The sequence below is a fragment of the Littorina saxatilis genome, linkage group LG5, assembly GCF_037325665.1.
Source record: "Littorina saxatilis isolate snail1 linkage group LG5, US_GU_Lsax_2.0, whole genome shotgun sequence".
Lineage (NCBI taxonomy): Eukaryota > Metazoa > Mollusca > Gastropoda > Littorinimorpha > Littorinidae > Littorina > Littorina saxatilis.
The window spans coordinates 55,221,760-55,245,827 of NC_090249.1; the positions used below are offsets into that span (position 1 = coordinate 55,221,760).

The following is a 24,068-nucleotide window of genomic DNA, read 5'->3' on the forward strand; positions in this document are numbered from 1 at the left end:
GTTTGTGTGTGTGCAGAGCCAGTGTGGCCGTGATAGTTGATGTCACACCAGATGGAAACCAGCCTCCCAGGTTCACAGCTAACAACTACACCATCTACGTCAGCGAGGCAGTTCCTGTGCAGAGCAGCTTGTGGAATATTCCCGTAAGTGGCAATACTTGTAAATGTGTTTTGTTTTAATCCTCTCAAAGAAATGTGACACAACTGCTCTTGCTATTTTTTTTTAATAAGAATAGGTGCAGGTAGAGGTGATTCTGAGTACGCATGTAGCCTTGCGATGGAAGAAATAAAGAGGAAGGATGTTGTGACCCAAAGCATAGGTAAGTCGACCCAACCCTGTTGCATTCTCTTGCTTTGATGAGATATCAGGGTTTTTGTAAAAGTTGAGGCGGCACTGTCACACCCTCATTTTTCAATGAAATTGAATGCAATTTTGGCCAAGCAATCTTCGACAAAGGCCGGACTTTGGTATTGCATTTCAGCTTAGAGGCTTAGAAATTAATTAATGAGTTTGGTCATTAAAAATCAGAAAATTGTAAGTGAAATTAGTTTTTCATAAAACGATCCAAAAACAATTTCATCTTATCCTTTATCATTTATTTTATTCCAAAAACATATAAATATGTTATATTCGGATTAAAGACAAGCTCTGAAAATTAAAAATATAATAATTATGTTTAAAATTAAATTTCCGGAATCGATTTAAAAACAATTTCATCTTATTCCTTGTCAGTTCCTTATTCCAAAAACATATAGATATGACATGTTTGGATTAAAAACGAGCTCAGAAAGTTAAAAGGAATAGAGATACAGATAAGCGCGCTATCCTTCTAAACGCAACCGCTGCTACGCTATACTGACTGGCTTGTCAATTTCACTGCGTTTTACACGTGCGGGGGATTGACGAAGCTGTATTGTCTTGGTGAAAAAATGCAGTGCGTTCAGTTTCATTTCGTGAGTTCGACAGCTTGACTAAATGTAGTAATTTCGCATGATCCAATTGGGCGTAATTTGGTTGTATACAATAGCATTCAACAATGAGGTATTTATGTAGACTGTAAAGAATGGTGAAAATAATTTACCTGTTTAAATATTTCAGGCTATTTTTCATCTGAGGTTTGGCTGTTAGAGCTTGCTTCTCAGGCCGTTCTCTGATTTTACTTTTCAGGCAACTGACCCAGAAGGCGATGACTTAACATACACTATCACAAGTTCAGATCCTATGAACGACTTCAACACGCTCAAGTCAGTTTTAGCGATTGCAAATATTACGTTTTACATTGTACATCCATAGACCTTTTGCACCCCCTCCCTCCACCCCAACATGCCCACCCCACCCACCAGACCCACCCCCAACCCTGCGCCTAACCTCGCCCCCCTCCCAACCTCACCCCCCCCCCCCCCCCCCCCCCGCCCCCCGCCCTCCTCTGTCACTATCTCCCTGCCTGTCTATGTCATTCTCTGCCTCTCTCTTTCTTTGTCTGTCTGTCTGTCTGTCTCTTTCTCTTTATTTCTTTCACTCTCTCTCTCTCTGTCTCTCTCTCTCTTTCTCTCTCTCTTTCTCTCACTCTCTCAAGCACACCCACACAAACTCACGCAGGCAGGCAGACACACTCACACACACACACACACACACACACACACACACACACACACACACACACACACACACACACACACACACACACATGTATATGATGTCAACGGAAATGTCGCTACACCATACTCTTTTGTATATCGTATTGTTTATAATGTATGCAGTGTCTCGTCGAACAGCCACATTTTGCGCAACACCGTAAACCTGGATCGTGAGACAGTGGAACGCTACATTTTGGTGCTGAGAGCTGAGGATACTGCTGGAAATGTAAGCATGACAAACACGATACCAGCTAGAACAGAACATTTAGTTTGACAATTCTTGTTTTTAATTTTACCAACAGATTAATTTGATCAAGGAAGACCCTTCGTAGAAAACTTAGAATGATTAATATTTTTGTAGCAGTATCTTTCGATCGATGTAAACTCGATAACGTGTGAATGTGTGTGTGTGTGTGTGTGTGTGTGTGTGTGTGTGCACTGTGTGTGTGTGTGTGTGTGCGTGCGCGCGCGCGTGTGTGTGCGTGTGTCTGTGTGTGTGGTCTGTGTGTGTCTGTGCGTGTGTGTATGTGTGGGGGGGGGGGGCGGGTGTGTGTGTGCGTGTTTGTGTGTGTGTGTGTGTGTGTGTATGTGTGTGTGTGTGTATGTGTGTGCGTGCGTAATTGTGTACGTGTGTGTGTGTATGAGTGCGTGTGTGCGTGTGCGCATGCGTGCGGGATTGTGTGTGTGTGTGTGATCTGTGCGTGTGTGTGTGTTCATGCAGAGCGCCACAGCCACTGTGACAGTGATAGTCCTGGATGTGAATGACAACTCGCCAATGTTCAGCCCGACGAAATACAACTTTACAATCGACGAGAATCAGAATTCTGGCACAGTCGTTGGCAGTGTAACGGTAAGTTTTACTTTGCGTAAGTGTTAGTTTGCGTAGCTGTATTAGTTTTTGTTGGACCTCGTTTTTAGTGTTGTACATATATGCCTTTATGTGGTTCTCTTCCAGGAACATTTTCTTCCGATACATCACTAATTTTGTTTATCGGTGTACTTTCTTATCTCTGTCCTGTTATAGCTTTTTTATGAACATGGTTGCTTATTAATTTAGTGCTTTTTGATGGTATCGTTGGTTACAGTATTAGTTGAAGTTTTGGCCGGCTTTGTGTGCGCATGTTTGTGTGTGTGTGTGTGTGTGTGTGTGTATGTGTGTGTGGGTGTGGGTGTGTGTGGGTGAGTGTGTGCGTTGCGTGTCTGTGTATGTTTGTGTGTTTGTGTGTGTATATGTGAGTGTGTGGGTGTGTGTGTGTATGTGTGGGTGGGGTTTGTCTTATATTATTTGCTCTGTTTCAAGATTTTTAATTTTGTTTTTATTGCATTTGGCTCGAGTGTTTGTTTATTGGTAATTTTCTTCTCGTTCTTATCTTCTCACCTCAGGATCAAGTCTTGGATAAAAACGGAACATAATCAATTCTTCGTAGAATTATCAATTTTTAGATTATCAATTCTTAGATGTTTAATTCAATATTTGTTCCGTTTAGGCTACCTACACACATTATGAACATCTGGTTGACACTTATCAAAAGTTTGATGGATCCTTTCAAAATTCCAGGTCCAGTCAGTGAGGGGTGCACAATAATGTGAAATAATCATTTTTAAAAAATAGGAATGTGTTGGAAACTAGATTCTTGAAACAATTGGCTGTTTAATAGCCTATGGTGACCCTCACATATTTGATACTAGAATGAATACCCGCTTCGCCGGGTAGCCGGCTTCGCCGGGAAGAAGTACTTAGAGCCGTACGCCGGCTTCGCCGGGTCCGAACAATGGACCCGCCAAGCTTAGGTCCCTCCCAGATTCGTGGAATGGGAACAGCACGAAAATGATTCAGTGGCCATAATGCCATTCCTGACCATATCGAGTCCCATCCTCGTCGACGAATGTAACCGTGTTAATCACCTTTGGAGGCGAACTCCACTCAAACAGGATTGAGCAATTTAGAGCTTATCTGTAAGCCCTTTTGAACTGTTATGGCTTCTCAAAGGAAGGCCAGTACATACAAATACACAAAAGCCGCCAGACCACATCACAAACAGAACTGAACAATCCCCAGGTGTTGCTCACATAGAGAGACACACACACACACACACACAAACACAGAGAAGCCGTATCTATAGAGAGATAGATGACAGTGTATTTTTCGCGTGGCTATAAATTGATTCGACCTTTGCACTTTTACAGTGAGGATAATTTACGGGTCCAATTTACGTTCTGGACACTGCGGTGACCTTCTAAAAATAGTAACAGAACGCCGGGAATATCCGAAGATGCCCCACTCATACTATAGTGCACCATACGAAGGAAGGGAGGTAAACGCTGAAAACCTGGAGAAGATGAGAAGATAAGGAAGAGTTACTTATAATGGTGAAATGAACACAAAAACCAAAATCGGTTCAGCGCTGCGCGCTGAGAGCACGTGTTGAAATATCTCATCGATGATTTTGTGTCCGGGGTGTAGCTGAATACGGTGTCCAAATTTGAACTTTGGCTTTGGTGTGTCGGTATGGGGGCCCGGGTAGCTGAGGTGGAACCAAAATCGGTTCAGCGCGCACAAAATCGGTTCAGCGCTGCGCGCTGAGAGCACGTGTTGAAATATCGACCAGGTTGTGTCCTGTCCCGGGTCTACCTGAATATGCCCACCAAATTTGAAGCAGATCCATCGAGAACTTTGGCCGTGCATCGCGAACTCACACACAAACACACACACAGACACAAGTCGTATATATATATAGAAGTTTGATAGCCTCCTGTCGTATGTCAAGGTCATACAGGTGGTATTGGCGAATGTACCCTAGCGCAGCGAAAGGGAGTCGATAGATCGCTTGCTCTTCTTGTTTTTGCTTGAGATTTGTTATTTCTATGTTTAGGCCAATGACACAGACAAGGCAAGCACAACCTTTTCTAACGTCAGCTACAGCATTGAGCCTGAAAACAACGAGTGAGTATCATTGTGAATGTGTGTGTGTGTGTGTGTGTTTGTGTGTGTGTGTGTGTGTGTGTGTGTGTGTGTATGTGTGTGTGTGTGTGTGTGTGTCTGTGTGTCTGTCTGTGTGTGTATGTGTGACTTTGTGCGGTGTGTGTGTGTGTATATGTGTGTGTGTGTGTGTGTGTGTGTGTGTGTGTGTGTGTGCGTGCGTGCGTGTACGTGTGTATGTGTGTGTGTGTGTGTGTGTGGATGGACAGATGCTCGTGTGTCAGCAAGTGTATGTATGTCTGTGTAACAATGCGTGAGTGCGTGCATGTGCGCCCTTGCATGTAAACGAGTTCTTCCTGCAACTGAAAACGTCAATCTGTTTGATATTGCAGCTTCAATGTGAACAGTGAAAGTGGCCAGATCACCAGCCTTCGACCGTTTGACTTTGAGACGGAGAAGATCTTTACTTTCACTGTCCTGGCCACTGACGGAGGGGGCAATATTGGAGTTGCCCGGGTCATTGTCAGAGTCAGAGATCTTCAAGACAACATACCTGTGTTCGATAGGAACTTCACCTTTTACGTGGACGAAGGGGTTATTGGTGTCATTGTGGGTCAGGTCACGGTTAGTAGCAACTGATATTCACATCTGTCACCCTTATTTAAAGTTAAATCATGAAATGTTTACACACATGCGCGCGTGCACAAGCACATTAGACCAGCAGAAAGACGCACGCACGCACGCACGCACGCACGCACGTACGCACGCACGCACGCACGTACGCACGCACAAACAGATACACGTACACAACACAACACAACACAATACGCACAACACACACACACACACACACACACACACACACACACACACACACAAACAAACAAACACACACACACACACACACACAAACACACACACACACACCGTAACAACGACAACCGATCTATTTCTCTACTTCGCCATAGTGATTTTTAATATCATCTTGATTAGAATGATCGTCAGCAAAACCTCTTTGTCACTTCTTTGTGTTCACCCCTTCTGGTTTAGATTCCTGAAGTGTTTCCCCTTGTTCTGCAGGCAACGGATATGGACACTACAGACAACATTCAGTACCAGTTTGATTCTGGTGAGTATGGCAATTTTAGCATCAACGGGACGACGGGCGAAATTCGGACTATCCAAGCCTTGGACTACAATGTAAAGAATCAGTATATCTTTACGGTCACCACATCAGATGGTTCCGCCATTGATCCGTCGTCCTCAAGTACCGTTACCGTCATTGTCAACGTGAGTGAACAGTTTTACTTTTTTTTTTTAATTTATTTTTTTATTTCGGGTTGGGTGTTTAATAGCCATTTCTACTTATGCCATTTTTCACCAACTGCCACCCCGACCTGCGCCACAAGCCAACTCCCTACAACCCATGTTACAGAGCATGTAAAGAAGAGGTCCTTTTGGAAGTTTAATTTTTCACATCTACGAGATCGGGAATTTGTGACAGAAATAAATGATTTGATTGAAAGAGTAATTGAACAATATGCAGTTTCTCCATATAATAGAGACAATTTAAGTAAACTAAAGACGGAGGACATTCAGTTTACCATATCGGATCAGCTCTTACTTGATGTATTATTGATGGAAATTCGCAGCAAAGCAGTAGCATATGGAATTACGAAAAATAAAAGATTAAAGGAGCAAGAAAGTCAAATCGAGAAAGAAATACTATTGATTGAAGAAAAAGTAAAAAAAAATGAAGACGATTTAAAATGTTTAAATGAAAAAAACGAACAATTGATCGAACTACGACAAAAGAAAATGGAAGGAGTTCTATTGAGATCTAGAGCTCGTTGGGTTAGAGAGGGTGAAAAGATAACCAAATATTTTTGCGGTTTAGAAAAAAGAAATTTTGTAAGTAAACAAATGGTACAAATTAATACAAACGGTGGCCTCTCTCTGACAAAGACTGAAGATATAGTTAAAGAAACAAAACAATTTTATGAAACATTGTATACAGAAAGGAAAAATGAGGATTGTAATATTACAGATATGGTGGCTGATTGTCCAAAGTTAACCACAGAAGAAGCTGTCAGCTTAGAAGGCAAAATTAATATCGAAGAAGCTACAGCAGTACTAAAAAAGATGAAAAACGAGAAAAGTCCCGGTTCTGATGGATTTACTGTGGAATTCTTTAAGTTCTTTTGGAAACAGCGCATAGGTTGTCTAGTTGTAAGAGCAATAAACGATGGTTTTGAAAAAGGAGAAATGTCCTCCACTCAAAAAGAAGGTGTTATAATATGTATTCCCAAGGGAGATAAACCAAGGGAATATTTGAAAAATTGGAGGCCTATTTCCTTATTAAACGTTGTATATAAAATTGCAACATCCTGTATTGCAGAAAGGATAAAAACTATCCTGCCAAAACTAATTAGCGAAGACCAGTCTGGTTTTATGGCCAATAGATATATTGGAAATAATGTGCGTTTAATCTATGATTTGATTGAATATTGTAATGAGAATAAGATAGCAGGATTGTTAATGTGCATTGATTTTGAGAAGGCGTTTGATTCGCTGGACTGGCGTTTTATGATTAAAACGCTTGAGGCATTTGGGTTTAAAAATGATATTTTGAGGTGGATAAAGACGTTTTATTCAAATATTAAGTCGACTGTATTAGTAAACGGTCAGCCTAGCCCCTGGTTTAATGTAAGAAGAGGATGTAGACAGGGCGATCCCATATCTCCTTATTTATTTATTTTGTGTGCTGAAGTATTTTCACTCATGATCAAGGAAAATAAAAATATTAAGGGAATTGTTATCGGCGAAACAGAATTTAAGCTGTCACAATTCGCCGACGATACTGAATTATTTCAAAGAGGAGATATGGAAACCTTTGAGGAAACAATGAACATATTAAACGATTTTGGAAATAAATCGGGGCTAAGAATGAATATAGACAAAACAGCAATTATTTGGTTAGGAGGTAATATAAATAGTGATGTAAGGTATATGCCACACCTTGGTTTTGAATGGAACCCCCCAAAGTTTAAAATATTGGGTATTTGGTTTACGAGTGATTTAAAGAATTGTGTACAAATTAATTTCGATATGCAGTTTCAAGCAGTAAAACGATTATTTTTGATTTGGTCTAAAAGATTGATAACCCCTATAGGTAGAATAGCAGTTTTGAAATCCTTAATATTGTCCAAGCTTGTATACTTGTGGATGTTGTTGCCAAACCCTCCAGACAAGTTTATAAATGATTTACAGACTATGATTTTTGACTTTGTGTGGAATCGAAAACGTGATCGGATAAGTAGAAATATTGTAGTTAAAAGTGTTAAGGATGGTGGCCTTGATGTTCCTCACGTTAAGACTTATATGTTAGCCCTGAAATTGACTTGGATAAAAAAAGTTGAGGTTTACGGTCCACAAATGGAAAGTTATAACAACTGTTTTATATCCCGATGTGGACAACATTGATGTAAGTGGTCCTAGTCTTTATAGCGGTAAACACCATAGTAATAGCTTTTGGAAGGATGTGTTTAATGTTTATGAACAGTTTCGATATAAAATAGATCTAGAAACCTCCAAAGAAATATTAGCAGAACCACTTTTCTTCAATAATAATATAAAGATTGGGAAGAAGACTTGTTTTTTTCAGAATTGGTTTGATAACAACATTTATTTCATTGGTCAGTTGGTTAATGACAATGGAAGTTTTTATACCTATAACGAGTTCTGTGAAAAGTATCATATCAGAACCAATTTTTTGAGTTATTTAGGATGCGTGGGAGCAATTAAAAAATACATAAAAACGTTTAATATTGTTTTGGAGAATAATAGTATGATTGATAGTAATAAATCAGTGTCAGTCATTCACTCCCAAATAAAAGGAGCAAAAGTGTATTATGAAAAATTACTACAGGATGGAAAGCGTCCAAATTGTTGTACAAAATGGGAAGATAAACTAGAAGGTGATATTGATTGGAAATTATGCTTTAAATATGTAACGAAAATTTCTGAAGTAAAACTTAAATGGTTTCAAATTCGAGTATTACATAGGATTTTAGCAACAAATGTGATATTAAAACAATTGGGAGTAGTAGAAGACGTGATGTGCCATTTATGCCGAGACGAGAGGGATAGTATTCAACATTGTTTGTGGGCATGTCAATATGTACAGTCATTTTGGAATGATTTGTTAAACTATGTTAAAAATGAATGTCACAATGTTGAGAACATATTTTTTAGTGAAAAGTTTATTTTGTTTGGTATTGATACATATTTCAAAAGTAGTACAGTTTTTGATTTTATAATATTAAATGCCAAATTTTTTATTTACAAGTGTAAGTATGCAAAAGCTGTTCCTACAATGGCTGCATTTAAAAGAGATCTGAGAAAAAGGTATTTGGTAGAAGAATATTTAAGTAAACTTAATTTTACATATAATAAATTTCTCCTAGAGTGGTACCCATTTAAACCTCTGATATTGTCAAATGATTGATTGTCTTTCTGATTGAGCTTGTAAGGATGAAATTTGGTTTTTGGAGGTAATAGGAGGTTAAAGATGTTTCTCAGTTTAGACTCGAACACAAACATTGTCTGTTTATTTTGCAGCAGCTAAACGGGGAACAGGACTTGGTGTTTTACAAAATTATCAAATAGAAACATAAAAAAAGAGACGTTTACATAATTTATAAATGTATTGAATATGGGCTGTGTGATTGTATGCTTTATCGTGTTTTTCCGTTTTGTTTTGTTGTTGCCTCTTTTTTTTCTTTGTCTTTGTTGGAGATGCATAGTTTTGTATGGTTGATGTTATTTGATGTTGCTGTGTGATGTTGATGTCGTGTACCAAAAAGAAATAAAAACGTGTTAAAAAAAAAAATAAAAAAAAAAAAAAACTCCCTACAACCCTACTACGTACACCACTCCATCTCACCATGTTTATTTGTTCTGTATAGGAATTTGTTTCGATACCGAGCAAATAAATATACGTATTTTTATAACTGCTCTTGTATATGACTGTGGTATTATCTAAACACTATGCAGGATTTATAATGCCTTCAGGTAATTTTGTGACGTTACCAATTTTTTTCTCCAATTTTTATCCCTGAGTTCGGGATGATTAAAGTAACGAGGTACACGATAGTAAATTGAAATTTTGCAGGACGTCAACAACTTTACACCAGTCATTACAGTCACTCCAAACAACACCGTTTACCTTTTGGAGAACGCCAACGCGAGCACTGTAGTTGTGGATGTTAATGCTGATGATGGTGACTCTCAGGTCTGTACAGTTCTGGTTTTGTAGTCGGCATAAACATTACCCGCTATTACGAGTTAGTCGTGTGACAGAGTTTTCTTGCACACGAGACTGTAGATGTCTCACGACGGCGTAGCCGAAGTGAGACAGCAGCAGTCGAGTGTGCAAGAAAACCCTCTGTCACACGACTAACTCGAAATAGCGATTATGTCTCACAGCATAGGCATAGAAAGACAGAAATGAGTTTTTGGGGACGAAATAACAGGCACAAAACAAGACTGAAAAACACAATTGCCCTTTTACTCATACCCTACACACGCATGCGCGCAGAAAATAGATTCAATGCGTTTCGTGTCTTTTCTGGTTGAATACATTAAACAAAGTATCAACCAACGTTTCTGAATCTTTCAATGAAAAAAGATAAACTTATTTTGAACCAAACAGCACATACCAACAAAAGCTAAACACACAAACACACACGCGCACTAACACAGATTGAATACAAAGCGCGAACGAACACGGAGCATTTTTGTAGGTCAGGTCGTGGGAAAGTCCACCCGAAATGTTCCATAGGGGAACTGGTTGTGTTTGTATTGTTTATTTTCTCACAGCGATGTTGATGGTTTTTACAGTGCCGTTTTGAAAGAATATTTTCCGAATTTGGGGCACACGTTCGTCGTTTGGTTCGTTTATCTCGTCGAAGTAACATTCGAGTGTTTTTAAATCAAAACCTTCCAACACCGCTGGTGCAGATTAGACCTGCCTGACTGTCTGCGTGCGTGTTAGAGCTGAAGACGAAGCCTCAATCGCCAAAGCGTCACCTATCTGTAGGTCCTGAGCATCGGATGTACGTTGATACGTGGTTAGATCCGCACGGAACTGTCCATGCAACTTTTCCTAGTCACAGGTGTAAGGTTCGATCTTTTCTTTGAAATTTCGTCCTCTGTGTACGTAGCAAAGCGTTTCGCCATTTTCGGTTTTCGTTGCAGACGACGATAGTGAAAGTAGTACCTATGGTTTTGTTTTGACCTTTCGTATTCAGGGTTCTTAATTGAAGCTTGGTAAAGGGAGCTTGTCGTGTAAGTGGAAAGTTGACGAAGCTTTTGAAAACAGAAATTGAATGAAGAAGAAGATGTGGCTTTCAGTTATATACAGGAGAACGGGGTTGGTGTTATTCTTTTTCCGTCAAACACGAAGTACACAGATAAAACGTGGTTGACTGTTGGCACACTATTCAGAATGCACAACAAAATGTAACAACACTTTGATACCCATTTTTCTACGTTCGTGATCACTTGAAATGAATACTGAAAACATAAGTGTTTAAGGTAGTGACTGAATGTATGTGAAGGTAAACATTTTCAGAAATAAATGCATGATCAAAATAATTGATTTCGGCATCAAAGCGTGTAACATACAATCTTGCACAGGTTTGCTTTAGTAGTGGCAAAGAAGGAATGCGTGTGACATAATTATGTATTACCAATTCAGTGCCCCATATGGCTTTTTGACCCTTCAGGACGGATTCTAGGTGACCCTCTAAATGTTATAACGTTCCCTTTTTGTTTATCAGGCTAAAAAGAAACAAGACAAAGTAAACATTTAAATCAACAATATCAGCGTGATTTATTCTAAAGAATGACACTTCAAATGCTGTCAGATAATACTCTCTTTATCTAAAAAATACCGAAAAGCGAGTTTTGTCGGTGGGTGCTTTACGGAACAGCAAGGCACCGCCCATCATCTGAGTGTGCAATGCCGACCCGCTCACTTGAAATCTAAATTATCTAAGTTCGGAAAAATCAAGTGAAATTGTGTCACTCGCTTTACCTCAAATGTATCTTTACGTCATTTCCCATCCGTCTGGAGTCGGTTCTGAATCTGTCGCTCTCTGCTCAACAAGAAAAAGCGAAGCTACCGAAATGCATGTTCAACATGGTTTATCTTGTGAGATAGTTGTGTGTCAAACACATTTGACCTGTGAATATTCATCACGTCAGGTGTGTTACTCTGATTGGCTGACCCAGGTCACGAGATTTCTTTGACTGACAGGCATAATTAGGTAGGAGCGCTCAAGTTCCCATTGTGGCTGTTCTGTTTAATTCGCGGGGTTGCTTCAAAATTTCTTTTGGTCGAATTAAACGGTAATAAAACCGTAATTTCTAATATGCTGACTGTTAGCAAATGATAACAGACATGTCTCACAAACGATATCAGCATTCGCCTAAAAGGCTCATGCTTGATATCTTTTTTCTCGACATGTCTGTTATCATTTGCTAACAGTCAGCATATTAGAAATAACTCATAATAAAGGGTCCTGTTTATCACTTGTTTTCACACTCTTGTATTTGTCGAGTTTAATAACATGGGCGGCTTTCTGCACAAGTTAGTGAATATTTGTAGAAATTGTAATGGTACGGATTTTGACAATTCCTTTGAGAAGATAAGAGAGAGAGAGAGAGAGAGAGAGAGAAAGAGTGAGAGTGAGAGTGAGAGTGTGAGGGAGAGTGAGAGAAAGAGTGAGAGTGAGAGAGAGAGAGAGAGAGAGAGAGAGAGAGAGAGAGAGAATAAGAATAAGAATACTTTATTATCTCATAGAGAAATTCAGGCGTGGTACATAACAGTAATACAAACAGGACATTATTTTTACATAAGACATATAGCACTATATAACAGGGCAGGTTATAAACACACCTCCCACATACCTTTCTGGCCATTCCTTGCATTGTGCTTGCGCATTCAGTCATGAACACACCCATGTCTCACTTACACATCGCACACATGGACATTCTTATACGCTCAACTTACCCATTCACACATGGACATTCGACCACGCTCCACTTACACATTCTTATACGCTCCACTTACACATTCACACATGGGCATTCTTATATGCTCAACTTACACATTCCCACATGGAGAGAGAGTGGGGGAGGATTCTGAGACACAATTCTTAACCTTAAGGATCTCAATTTCCCGTGGTCATTGAATGGGGCAGTCAAATGTTGTAATTGCCCATTGGGTAAAATCAGGATCCTGGTTTCTCTTTGGGCAACCTCAGGATAATTCGGAATCTCAACAAAGAGGCTGTGGTGAAATTAATTATTGATCAGGTTAATTGGTTATAATAACCAATTATGTGTAAGTCAAAGCATCTGGTAAAGCAGAGACAATTTTCGGATGTTAGGTGTGCTATTTTCACTTGCATGATGCTTCAGGGCGTAACATGAGCGCATTGCCAGCTTCTGTCGCTCTGCCGTGAGTTCTTTGTGTCTTGAACCCTTTGATGTGATCGCTTCCAGAACACATCCAGCGGACGCATCACCTTCAGCATTGAATCATCCACACCGGGCTCAGGCCGGCCGTATTTCACCATTGATCCTGTTTCTGGGGTCCTGACTGTGGCTGGCTCTCTCAAAGAGGCACCCGAAGATTTGTACACTGTTAGTATGATAAGCTCTTTTAATAATGTAAATCGTGACTGTATGTGTTGAAAAGAGACAATACCTCTGAACGTATTACTTTTGTGTGTTTAACCTTCGCCGTAGGTCGCTAATAACATTCTTTGCAGCACGTCGTGAGTACCAAATGTAACCATACTTCTCAAAGAAGGAAAAACATGCACGGGTAAACAAAACAAGAACAAGGCACAACCACAACTCACACAAACGTAGGCACACACACACACACACACACGATACAAAAAGAACAGGAAAGAAAAAAAAAAGAAAAAAAAGGATGTAGAATAAAAAATTACCCGCGGTTCTCAAACTCCCGCTCGAGTTCGCTGCTTGTTCCTTGAGCCATCTTGAAATAGATCAGAACTCTTCTCAGAAAGAGAACCAGAAAGTCACATTACACTGTTAGAAGTATGGTTACATAAGTACTCACGACGTGCTGCGAAGATAGTCGATGTTTGACCTTTGTTTATTTAATTACCTGTCAATCAATTTTAATGCGGGTTTAGGAGATAATAGATTTTTAGGTGTTTGAGGCATTTCCAAAAGCTCATTACAGAATTCCACCTAGTTTTCGAGATATTTGCAATTGAAGTCCGGACTGTTACTAAAGTACTCACGACCTACGGCGAAGGTTAACCTGAGCCTGATTTACTCATAGATTTTTTATAAGTATCGCGTTGTAGTGCACTTTGGTATAGAGTAGAATTGGCTAGACTTTCACACACAGGTGAAAACACACACACGCACACACACACACACACACACACACACACACACGCACGCACACACACACACACACACACACACACACACACACACACACACACACACACACACACACACACACACGGATCACACAGAACCAAACAAAGCCAAGAAAAATGTAGCTGAAATAGTAAATCAGTATGCATGATCCATTTACCCCTTCGTGTCCTGTAAGCCAAGTTTAGGGTGTCTTCTATATATATATACGACTTGTGTCTGTCTGTGTGTGTGTGTGTGTGTGTGTGTGTGTGTGTGTGTGTGTGTGTGTGTGTGTGTGTGTGCGATGCACGGCCAAAGTTCTCGATGGATCTGCTTCAAATTTGGTGGGCATATTCAGGTACACCCGGGACAGGACACAACCTGGTCGATATTTCAACACGTGCTCTCAGCGCGCAGCGCTGAACCGATTTTGGTTCCACCGGAGCTACCCGGGCCCCTATACCGACACACCAAAGCCAAAGTGCTCGGTGGATCTTTTTCAAATTTGGACACCGTATTCAGCTACACCCCGGACACAATATCATCGATGAGATATTTCAACACGTGCTCTCAGCGCGCAGCGCTGAACCGATTTTGGTTTTTCTGTTCATTTCACCATTCCCAGTAACTCTTCCTTATCTTCTCCAGTGTTTTGCGTTTATCTCCCTTCCTTCGTGTGGCTTCAATCCATATTCCCGTTTCAGTCTACGTTACTATTTTTAGAATGTCACTGCGCTGTCCAGAACGCTTCCCTTGCACCCGTAAGTTGTTCTTACTGTCAAAGTGAAAAGGTCGAATCAATTTATAGCCACGCGAAAAATACACTGTCACCTATCTCTATATATTTATAGATATAGATATACATATATAGATACGGCTTCTCTGTGTGTGTGTGTGTGTGTGTGTGTGTGTGTAAGCAACACCTGTGGATTATAGAGTTCTGTTTGTGATGGGGTCTAGCGGCTTTTGTCTGTCTGTATGTTCTGGCATTTGAGAAGCCACAACAGATAATATAGGGCTAAGAAATAAGCTCTAAAATTCTCAATCCCGTTTGACAGGACTTCGCCTTCAAAGGTGATTGTGGTGAACCGCCACGCTGTCTGTCTCTGTCTCGCGATTCACCCCGGCGAAGCCGGGTATTCCTCTAGTAGAAGTATATGTGCGTAGATCGTGATTTTGACAGCTTACTTTTAATCAGACATTCCTTCTCGCGTGAATGGTCATATCAGCCAATCACAAATCTGTCTAACCGGCACGGTTGGCCTAGTGGTAAGGCGTCCGCCCCGTGATCGGGAGGTCGTGGGTTCGAACCCCGGCCGGGTCATACCTAAGACTTTAAAATTGGCAATCTAGTGGCTGCTCCGCCTGGCGTCTGGCATTATGGGGTTAGTGCTAGGACTGGTTGGTCCGGTGTCAGAATAATGTGACTGGGTGAGACATGAAGCCTGTGCTGCGACTTCTGTCTTGTGTGTGGCGCACGTTATTATATGTCAAAGCAGCACCGCCCTGATATGGCCCTTCGTGGTCGGCTGGGCGTTAAGCAAACAAACAAACAAACAAACAAATCTGTTTACAGAGAAAGATAGTATCCTTTCGAGTACAATACAAAAATCAAACGCCTGGCTGAGCTCCCTTGTAGAGTGATTATCTTCTCTGAATTAATTTCGCATGTGGACACTGGTGTCCGTTACAACAGCAGTTCAACAACAAAGATTCCTACCATGTGGTAAGTGTTCAAACCAAAGGATGCTCTTATTCCATGTAATTGCCTGAACAGAGATGTGGTTGCTGCCGTGGTGAGTTACATGAGAAGGAAGACTCCCTATAAGCTTCGATGACACACATTCTTGCCAAACAGTTGGTAAAAGCTGTATTAATCAAGTACTTTCTGGTATTACACAGTTGTTGGTACGAGCATCAGACGCCGGTTCCAGCCCACGATGGGCAGAATCAAACATCACGGTGCACATTTTGCGCAACACTCCTCCCAGCTTCAACAACCCTACGGTCACTATTCCTGAGCTGAGGGTGGACCAGACCACTGTCAACTATATCGTCAGTGCTGTGGACCCAGATACCATTGTAAGAATATCCCCGCCGCGTCCACTCCCCTCTACCCCCTTCCACTTTAACATGCAGTCTCTGACTCTACCTGTCTGCTTGTATTTCTCTCTCTTTGCCTCTCTCAGACCTCCTCTCTGTCTCTGAGAGGTCTCTCACTCTCTCTCTCTCTATCTCGCTCCATCTCTCTGTCTGTTTTTTCAGAGAGTGGGGGTGGGCGAGGGGTGGGCTAGGGTTGAGGATATGGAAGGAGGTAAGCGAGTGGATGAGTCAGTTTTTTCAGATTTTATTTACATTTTTCGACCAATCAACCGATTTACAGAAATGTCATCAAGAAACACAGTTGGCGTAGAATCGCTTGGTAACCATGTCAGTACTTCAACCCCAATCCAAAGATAATCAGAATGTTATCATTTTGTTTGAAAGTAAAGCCTGCTCTTCACGATCAACTCAGTAAATCACAAGCATACGAAGCAGTCCATGGTCTGGTTGATAATCATAAAACTTGATGTTTTACCCTTTTGCAAATGCTCTAGACCTGAACACATTTATATACATCTTACAGTCAGAGTTCCGGGTCACAAACTACAGGCTGGATGGCGACAGCACAGCAACACGATTCTTCCAAGTCAGCAACAACGTGGAAACTGATGGTGTTGTGACTAATGCCTCAATCACTATCACTGATAGGGCGGGACTGACTGGTGATAATAACACAGAATACAGGGTGAGATTTTTCAAGCGCTACGTTTAAGGTTGGGATGACTCATTTTCGTTCTACATCTGTGTGTAGATTTCATATGAAAGAGAGAGGGTGGATGTGGGTGATTAACAGGAGTGTGTGTTTGCTTCTTTGTAAAGCCATGTCAACTAAACACTGGTTCCGGGGAAAATCTGCGTGCATGCAAGGGTGCTTAGAATTTGGTGTCATGGGGTTGCAGCCGACATCTCATTTTTTCATCACTTGTCGAAGTAAAACAAAAGAGAAGCGAATGGATATATTATCGTCATGACGACGACGATAGCGTTGTTGTTATTGACGACGATGACGATGACGATGACGATGACGATGATGATGATGATGGGAGATGATTAATATTTGACATTGACGTCTGCTGTTTATATAGTCATTAACTTTATGCTATGTTTAATACACAGCCTAAGCATGGTTCATGAAAACCAACGAAGACAACATTAGTTATAGATCATTCCGTCTGTAACCAACACCCGTTCCTCTAGCACATGCAGAAATAATCTTGCTTCCCATTTTTCTCAGCTGGAAGTTGTGGTTGAAGACGGTGCAGGGGAGTCCGCTCGTCAGACGCTTCTCCTCCCTTTCAGGCGCAACGTGTATCCGCCAACGTTTCTTGGCCCCTCCAGTGTCACCATCACGGTCAACGAGACACAGCAGCTGGACGTTCCCATTCTGACCGTTTCTGTGACAGACCAGGACCTGCAGGTTAGCACTTCGGACTCGTTGTGTGTGTATGCGTGTTGGGGGTTGTGGAGTGTGTGTTTGGGTGCGTGCGTGGGTGCGTGCGTGCGTGCGTGCGTGCGTGCGCGCGTGCGCGTGCGTATGTGTGTGTGTGTGTGTGTGTGTGTGTTTGTCTGTGTGTTCGTGTGTGTATGTATGGTGTCTGCGTGCGTGTGTGTGTATGTGTGTGTGTGTGTGTGTGTTTGTGTGTGTGTGTGTGTGTTTATGTGTGTGTGTGTGTGTGTGTGTGTGTGTACACGCAGGACACAACAAGTATTTCCTCGCGAAAGCAGACCTAAGTGTTCTGTAGACGCAGGACACAACCAGTATTTCCTCATGAAAGCAGACCTTACTTACTGTGTCAAAAAAAGAAAAAAAAAAGGTGATTTTGGGTTGAAGCTTTTCATTGAAAAACGGATCCATGTTGGAGACCGCGAAGACTTCGCTTGAGTTGAAAATGGTGTGAATTTGTTTTCGATTATTTCGCATTTATATTGCAAGATGAGAATTCTCTTCAGGCACCCAACAACCATGTGGAGTGCTTTCTGGAGGCTGACGCAGAGACGCTGGCGTACTTTAAGGTGGCCAAAAATGGGGTGAATACCTGCGACATCTCCGTTCGATCGCCCCTGTATTCGGATTTCAACAGAAAACCACAATACAACGTGAGTGTGACACTCTTCTTTGCTGTTTGACGTTAAAAAAAAAGTTTAGTATTCGTTATGTATTCTTTAAATTAAGTTCAGAATACAGAATATGTTATTGCCTAAAGTTAAAAATGTGCCCTGGCATTGCAGTTAAGAAAACAGCATTCAGCTTTACTGTCAGAACTTGAATTGTAATACACGATTTTTTTTAAATAACTCCGTTTGGATTGTTTGGGTAGTGAAAGAGTGAATGCTGTTACGGCACATATTGTCGCCCCTGCACATATTGTCGCCGGCGACAATAAAAAAAAAGCGACCTTGGCGGCTCATATTGTCGTCCCGGTGTAACACGAAATTTTTACTCCACGAAAAATTTACTCCGGAGTAAATATTTCGTACGAAATTCTTACTCCGAGTACACTTTTCGTACGAGAAAAGAACTCCCCAAGGCACGAAAAAATTACTCCCTCCACGAAAGTTTTACTCCCCAATTTTTTTACTTCCAGTAAAAATCTCGTACGCAAAAATGGGATGCGGGCGAAGGGATAATGCCAATAAGTGATCTCGCGCACACGAATGTCGCGCTACCCTCCTTCCACCCCTTCCACCACCAAGACTAACAAGGGGACAAGGGAGTAAAAATTTCGTACACCTGGCATGGGAGGTTAAATTGCTCGTGTTGGGGTGAAGTAATTTATTCGTTATTTATTCGTCAGGGGAGTAACATTTTTGTACGAAATGTTTACTCGGAACTCACCTGTCTTGGGGAGTAATTTTCTCGTGCAATGGGGGAGTGCTTTTTTCGTAAAGGGAGTAACTTTTTCGTACGAAATGTTTACTCCGGAGTAAACATCTCGTGGGAGTAATTTTCTCGTGTTACACCGGCACATGTTGTTGGCCGTTCGTGCGCTTATTTTCTATTCGAAAGTGTGTGTGTGTGTAGGTGTGTAGGTGTGTTTGTGTGTGTGTGTGTGTGTGTGTGTGTGTGTGTGTGTGTGTGTGTGTCAGTGTATGTGTGTGTGTGTGTGTGGGTGAGAGAGAGAGAGAGAGAGAGAGAGAGAGAGAGAGAGAGAGAGAGAGAGAGAGAGAGAGAGAGAGAGAGAGAGAGAAGAGAAGATAATTCTTTATTTACGAGGGTGATGGAGTAAGCATGTGAATAATTGCTTTTTTACATCCAACCCTCGCCCGTGAGGAAAACAATCTAATCAAATAAACAATGTGAGTAAATTAACAATTTGTTGGTGTAAGTTTTAGAACTGATGTTGTTAAACGTGATAGACCCTTCTGGAAGTTTAATAATTCACTGTTGACAGATATGGAATTTGTAAATATAGTGAAGAAGGTTATTGTTGATGTAAAGATACAATATGCTTTACCTGTTTATAATGTGGATAATATTAATGTGATTGACGATGATGATTTACAGTTATTGATTGATGATCAGTTGTTTTTTGAGATGTTATTGATGGAAATAAGAGGTAAATGCATTTCATATTCCTCATATAAAAAAAAGGAAAATAACAGAAAAGAAAAAGATCTTCTTTCTCAAATATACACTTTGGAAAGCAATTTGACAGAGTATAATATACAACTTTTAGAGCAAACACGACAGGAGTTAAGTCAAATAAGACAGAAAAAAGTGGATGGTATGATAATTAGATCCCGTGCTAAGTGGATTGGAGAAGGGGAAAAAAATACAAAATATTTTTGTAATTTGGAGAAAAGACAGTTTGTCCAGAAGTCCATGTGTTTTTTGCAGAAAGAAGATGGTGAAGTTATTCATGATAATGCCTTGATTGTTAAAGAAGCACAGACTTTTTACGAGGAGTTATATACTTCAAGAGAAGCCGAACTGGTAAATCAAGAGATTGATGAAAACCTTGCTCATCCTGTATTAACAGATGATGAGAGTAAACAATTAGAAGGTAGACTTACTCAATGTGAGCTACTCAAAGCTGTTAACAAATTAAACAACGACAAAAGCCCAGGATCAGATGGGTACACTGCAGAATTCTTCAAGTTTTTCTATTCCGACTTAGGAAAGTTTATGTTACGGTCTATAAATTGTGGATTTGAGAAAGGAGAAATGTCAGTGACTCAGAGACAGGGCGTTATAGTATGTATTCCAAAGGAGGGAAAAAATAAAACACTTTTGAAAAATTGGAGACCAATTACTCTGCTAAATACGGTTTATAAGGTTGCATCAACGTGCATTGCAGAACGGTTTAAACGTGTTTTGCCAAATTTGATTCATGATGATCAAAAAGGCTTCTTGAAGGGAAGATATATTGGTGAAAACGTCAGATTAATATATGATACCCTGTTCTACTCAAATAAACATAATATACCTGGCCTACTTTTGATGGTCGACTTTGAAAAGGCTTTCGACAGTGTTGCCTGGTCATTTATTGAAAAATCTTTGAGCAAATTCAACTTTGGAAATGACATGAAACGATGGATTTTTACTTTTTATTGCAAAATTAAGTCCTGTGTTTCAGTTAATGGTCGGTATTCAGCATGGTTTAACGTAGGTCGAGGCACCCGGCAAGGGAATCCGCTGTCACCTTATTTATTCTTGATTTGTGCCGAAATATTGTCTCTTATGGTACGCCAGAACAAAAAGATTTGTGGTATGAATATTCTTGGCGAAAATATTTTATTGTCACAATTCGCCGATGATACCAGTCTGTTTCTTGATAGTACAAAGCAATCATTTTGCGAAAGTATAAAAGTGTTACAACATTTTGCATCACTATCAGGTCTTAGAATAAATTATGATAAAACAATTGTAGTTTGGTTAGGACCTTTAAAGTTTTGCAAAAGAAGATTTTTGCCTGATATGAATTTTACCTGGAACCCGGATAACTTTAAAGCACTTGGTGTTATTTTTTCAGTAAATGTATCCGAGGTTGTTTTTCTTAACTATAAAAATAAGTTAAAGGAAATTCAAAAACTTCTGAATTCATTGACCAGAAGGAACCTGACACCTTTTGGTAAAATAACAGTCCTAAAAACCTTGGCTATTTCCAAATTGACACATTTGTTTACGAATTTACCTGATCCAGACGAACAGTTTATGATGGAGTTAAATAATATTTTTTTCAAATTTCTTTGGGATGGAAAAAGAGATAAAATTAAAAGAACTACGGTCACCCAATCCTATGAAGATGGAGGATTAAAGATGGTTGACGTGAAAAGTTTTCTGTCATCTCTAAAAATTGTTTGGTTAAAAAGAGTTGTTGGTCTTACTGGATTAATATCAAGATTATTGGCTAAAGCATGTCCATCTGTTATAACAGTTAATACGAAAGGAGAGGAATTTGCAAATGTTTTGATGCAGAGAATAGAAAACCCGTTTTGGACCGATGTTTTTAAACATTATAAGAAACTACACGGAAAATGTGACCCTACAACCTTTAACGATTTTGTATCAGAATGTTTACATTATAATGTTAATATTCGCAGAGATAAAAAGACAGTGTATATTCAAAACTGGATTGACAATGGAATTGCTCAGATTGGTCATATTTTGGGACAAAATGGATACTTATCCTATAATGTTTTTAAAATTAAATATCCAAATGTGCGAGGAGATTTTGTATTGTACCAAGGTGTAATCCAGGCTGTTAAAAAATATCAGAGAAAAATCGGCTTAGAATTTGATAAACATTTTATTATGACAGAGCCCAATGTGTGGAAATGTATTTGTAAAGGTAAGACACAACTTATTTACAAAAAGCTGATTGAACATGTTACGGTCCCAAAATGTATCCAAAAATGGTCTGAATCCTTAGACTGTTTGTTAGATAAGAAGGCTATTTTTCAACATGTTTTTAAAACAACAAAAGACACTTGTCTGAGATGGTTCCAGTACCGACTATTGTACAGAATTTTGCCCACAGAACGGTTTCTATTTTTGCGAAAAATTGTGGATACGTCATTGTGTACATTTTGTGGTAGAAATGAAGAAACCCTTTTACATATGTTTTGGGAGTGTGATAAAGTGCAGACTTTTTGGATAGAATTTGTAAATTGGCTAAAGGCGAACTGCACCCATTGTGACAATTTAAAACTGTCTAAAGAACTGGTTCTTCTTGGAGTTGCGAACAATGTTGTCACCGATAAAGCTTTTGATGTGTTAGTAATCTGTGCCAAACACCATGTATATATTTCCAAAATGAACAAAAAGACCCCTCATTTTCAGACGTTTAGTAGAAATTTTAAGCAAAGATTTATTTGTGAAAAGTATAACGCAGTTGTAAATAATACAGTAGATAAATTTTACAAGGATTGGCGCCTGTATATGCATGTTTTGATGAAACCCTTTTATATACATATATATAAAAAAAAAAATTGGGTTTTTTTTGTTTTTTTTGTGTTTTTTTTGTTTTTGTTTTGCAAAACCTTCTGATACTGCGACCACCAAGCTCTGAACATCCCCCCCCCCCCACCCTTCCTCCCACCCCATGTATGTTGTAATTGTTCAAGTGTTTTTCGGTTATATGGATCTGTCCTTTTGGTTAAGTGATGTCCTGTAATGTACAGAATTGTAAAAAAAAAAATTTAAAAAAAAAAACTTCACCAAAAGAGAATAAAAAAAAAAAAAATTAAAAAAAAACAATTTGTAAACACACACACACACACACACACAGACGGAGAGAGAGAGAGAGAGAGAGAGAGAGAGAGAGAGAGAGAGAGAGAGAGAGAGAGAGAGAGAGAGAGAGAGAGAGAGAGAGAGATAGAGAGAGAGAGAGAGCGTGCGTGCGTGCGTGCGTGCATGAGCGAGCGTGTGTTAGTGCGTTTGTATGCGCGCGCGTATATGTGCGCGTGTGCGTGTGGTTGCGTGCGTATGTCTGTTCAGGTTTTATTCATCTCTTGGGCCGTCTAGGGGTATGGAAAAAATACAACAAAACGCGACTTTACTACAAAAACATTGTGTGTGTGTGTGTGTGTGTGTGTGTGTGTGTGTGTGTGTGCGTGCGTGCGTGCGTGCGTGCGTGCGTGCGTGCGTGCGTGCGTGTGTGTGTGTGTGTGTGTGTGTGTGTAAGTGTTTGCAGCGACCCTCAGTGCATATTTGTCGCCACTTCGTATATTGCCGTCAGTTGTCTTTTTCAGTTTCTGTTACTCTTTCGCTGAATTTTGGACGGGAAGGCTGTCACTTCGCCCTCCCTCGCCTTCCCTCGTTTCTCATGAAGTTGACTGTAAACTTCTCTTTCCGTACTCCCGCTGTCTGTGGCCACTCATAACTCTGCTCTTTTGCTTTTTACACCCCCGGTATAGGGGTGTGTATAGGTTTCGGTCGATGTGTTTGTTTGTTTGTTTGTTTGTTTGTTTGTTTGTTTGTTTGTGTGTTTGTTTGTTTGTTTGTGTGTTTGTTTGTGTTCGCAAGTAGATCTCAAGAATGAACGGACCGATCGTCACCAAACTTGGTGAACAGGTTCTATACATTCCTGAGACGGTCCTTACAAAAATTGGGACCAGTCAAACACACGGTTAGGGAGTTATTGGTGGATTTTGGTTTTTTGGGGGATCAACTATACTCCGTCACGGCGGAGGGCTGACCGTGCACCCAAAAGCGGACTCAACCAAATGGGTATTTTTTGAAAGCTTGGGGCCTGCCGAACATAAAAATCGATGTTAACAAGAAATATTCAAGGGCGCACTTTTTCTTTTCAGTCAAAATTCAACTATACCCTGAAGAGTGATGCACGAGCATTTCAGACGCTTGCCTCTGAAAAAAGAAGTTCTCAGCTAAATTACGAACTCAAACTGGTACGTTTTACATATAAATGTGTTAGTTGGTATCTTTTGATTATCACAAAACAATTTGCGACTGCTTTGGCCGAGGATGCTGG

General features: G+C 40.3%; 1 protein-coding gene across 1 annotated transcript in view; it reads left to right on the forward strand.

Annotated features, from left to right (window-relative positions):
* The first annotated feature begins 1,221 nt into the window (after positions 1-1,221).
* The window catches only part of LOC138965960 (cadherin EGF LAG seven-pass G-type receptor 2-like), a 63,139-nt gene continuing 40,292 nt past the window's right edge, over positions 1,222-24,068 (forward strand). Inside the window, exons 1-11 of the mRNA XM_070338043.1 lie at positions 1,222-1,244; positions 1,776-1,863; positions 4,511-4,581; positions 4,950-5,181; positions 5,638-5,847; positions 9,731-9,850; positions 13,129-13,269; positions 15,934-16,113; positions 16,658-16,819; positions 17,369-17,551; positions 18,085-18,231. Of these exons, the coding sequence (XP_070194144.1) occupies positions 1,222-1,244; positions 1,776-1,863; positions 4,511-4,581; positions 4,950-5,181; positions 5,638-5,847; positions 9,731-9,850; positions 13,129-13,269; positions 15,934-16,113; positions 16,658-16,819; positions 17,369-17,551; positions 18,085-18,231 (1,557 nt within the window). The remainder of the gene's footprint in view (positions 1,245-1,775; positions 1,864-4,510; positions 4,582-4,949; positions 5,182-5,637; positions 5,848-9,730; positions 9,851-13,128; positions 13,270-15,933; positions 16,114-16,657; positions 16,820-17,368; positions 17,552-18,084; positions 18,232-24,068) is intronic.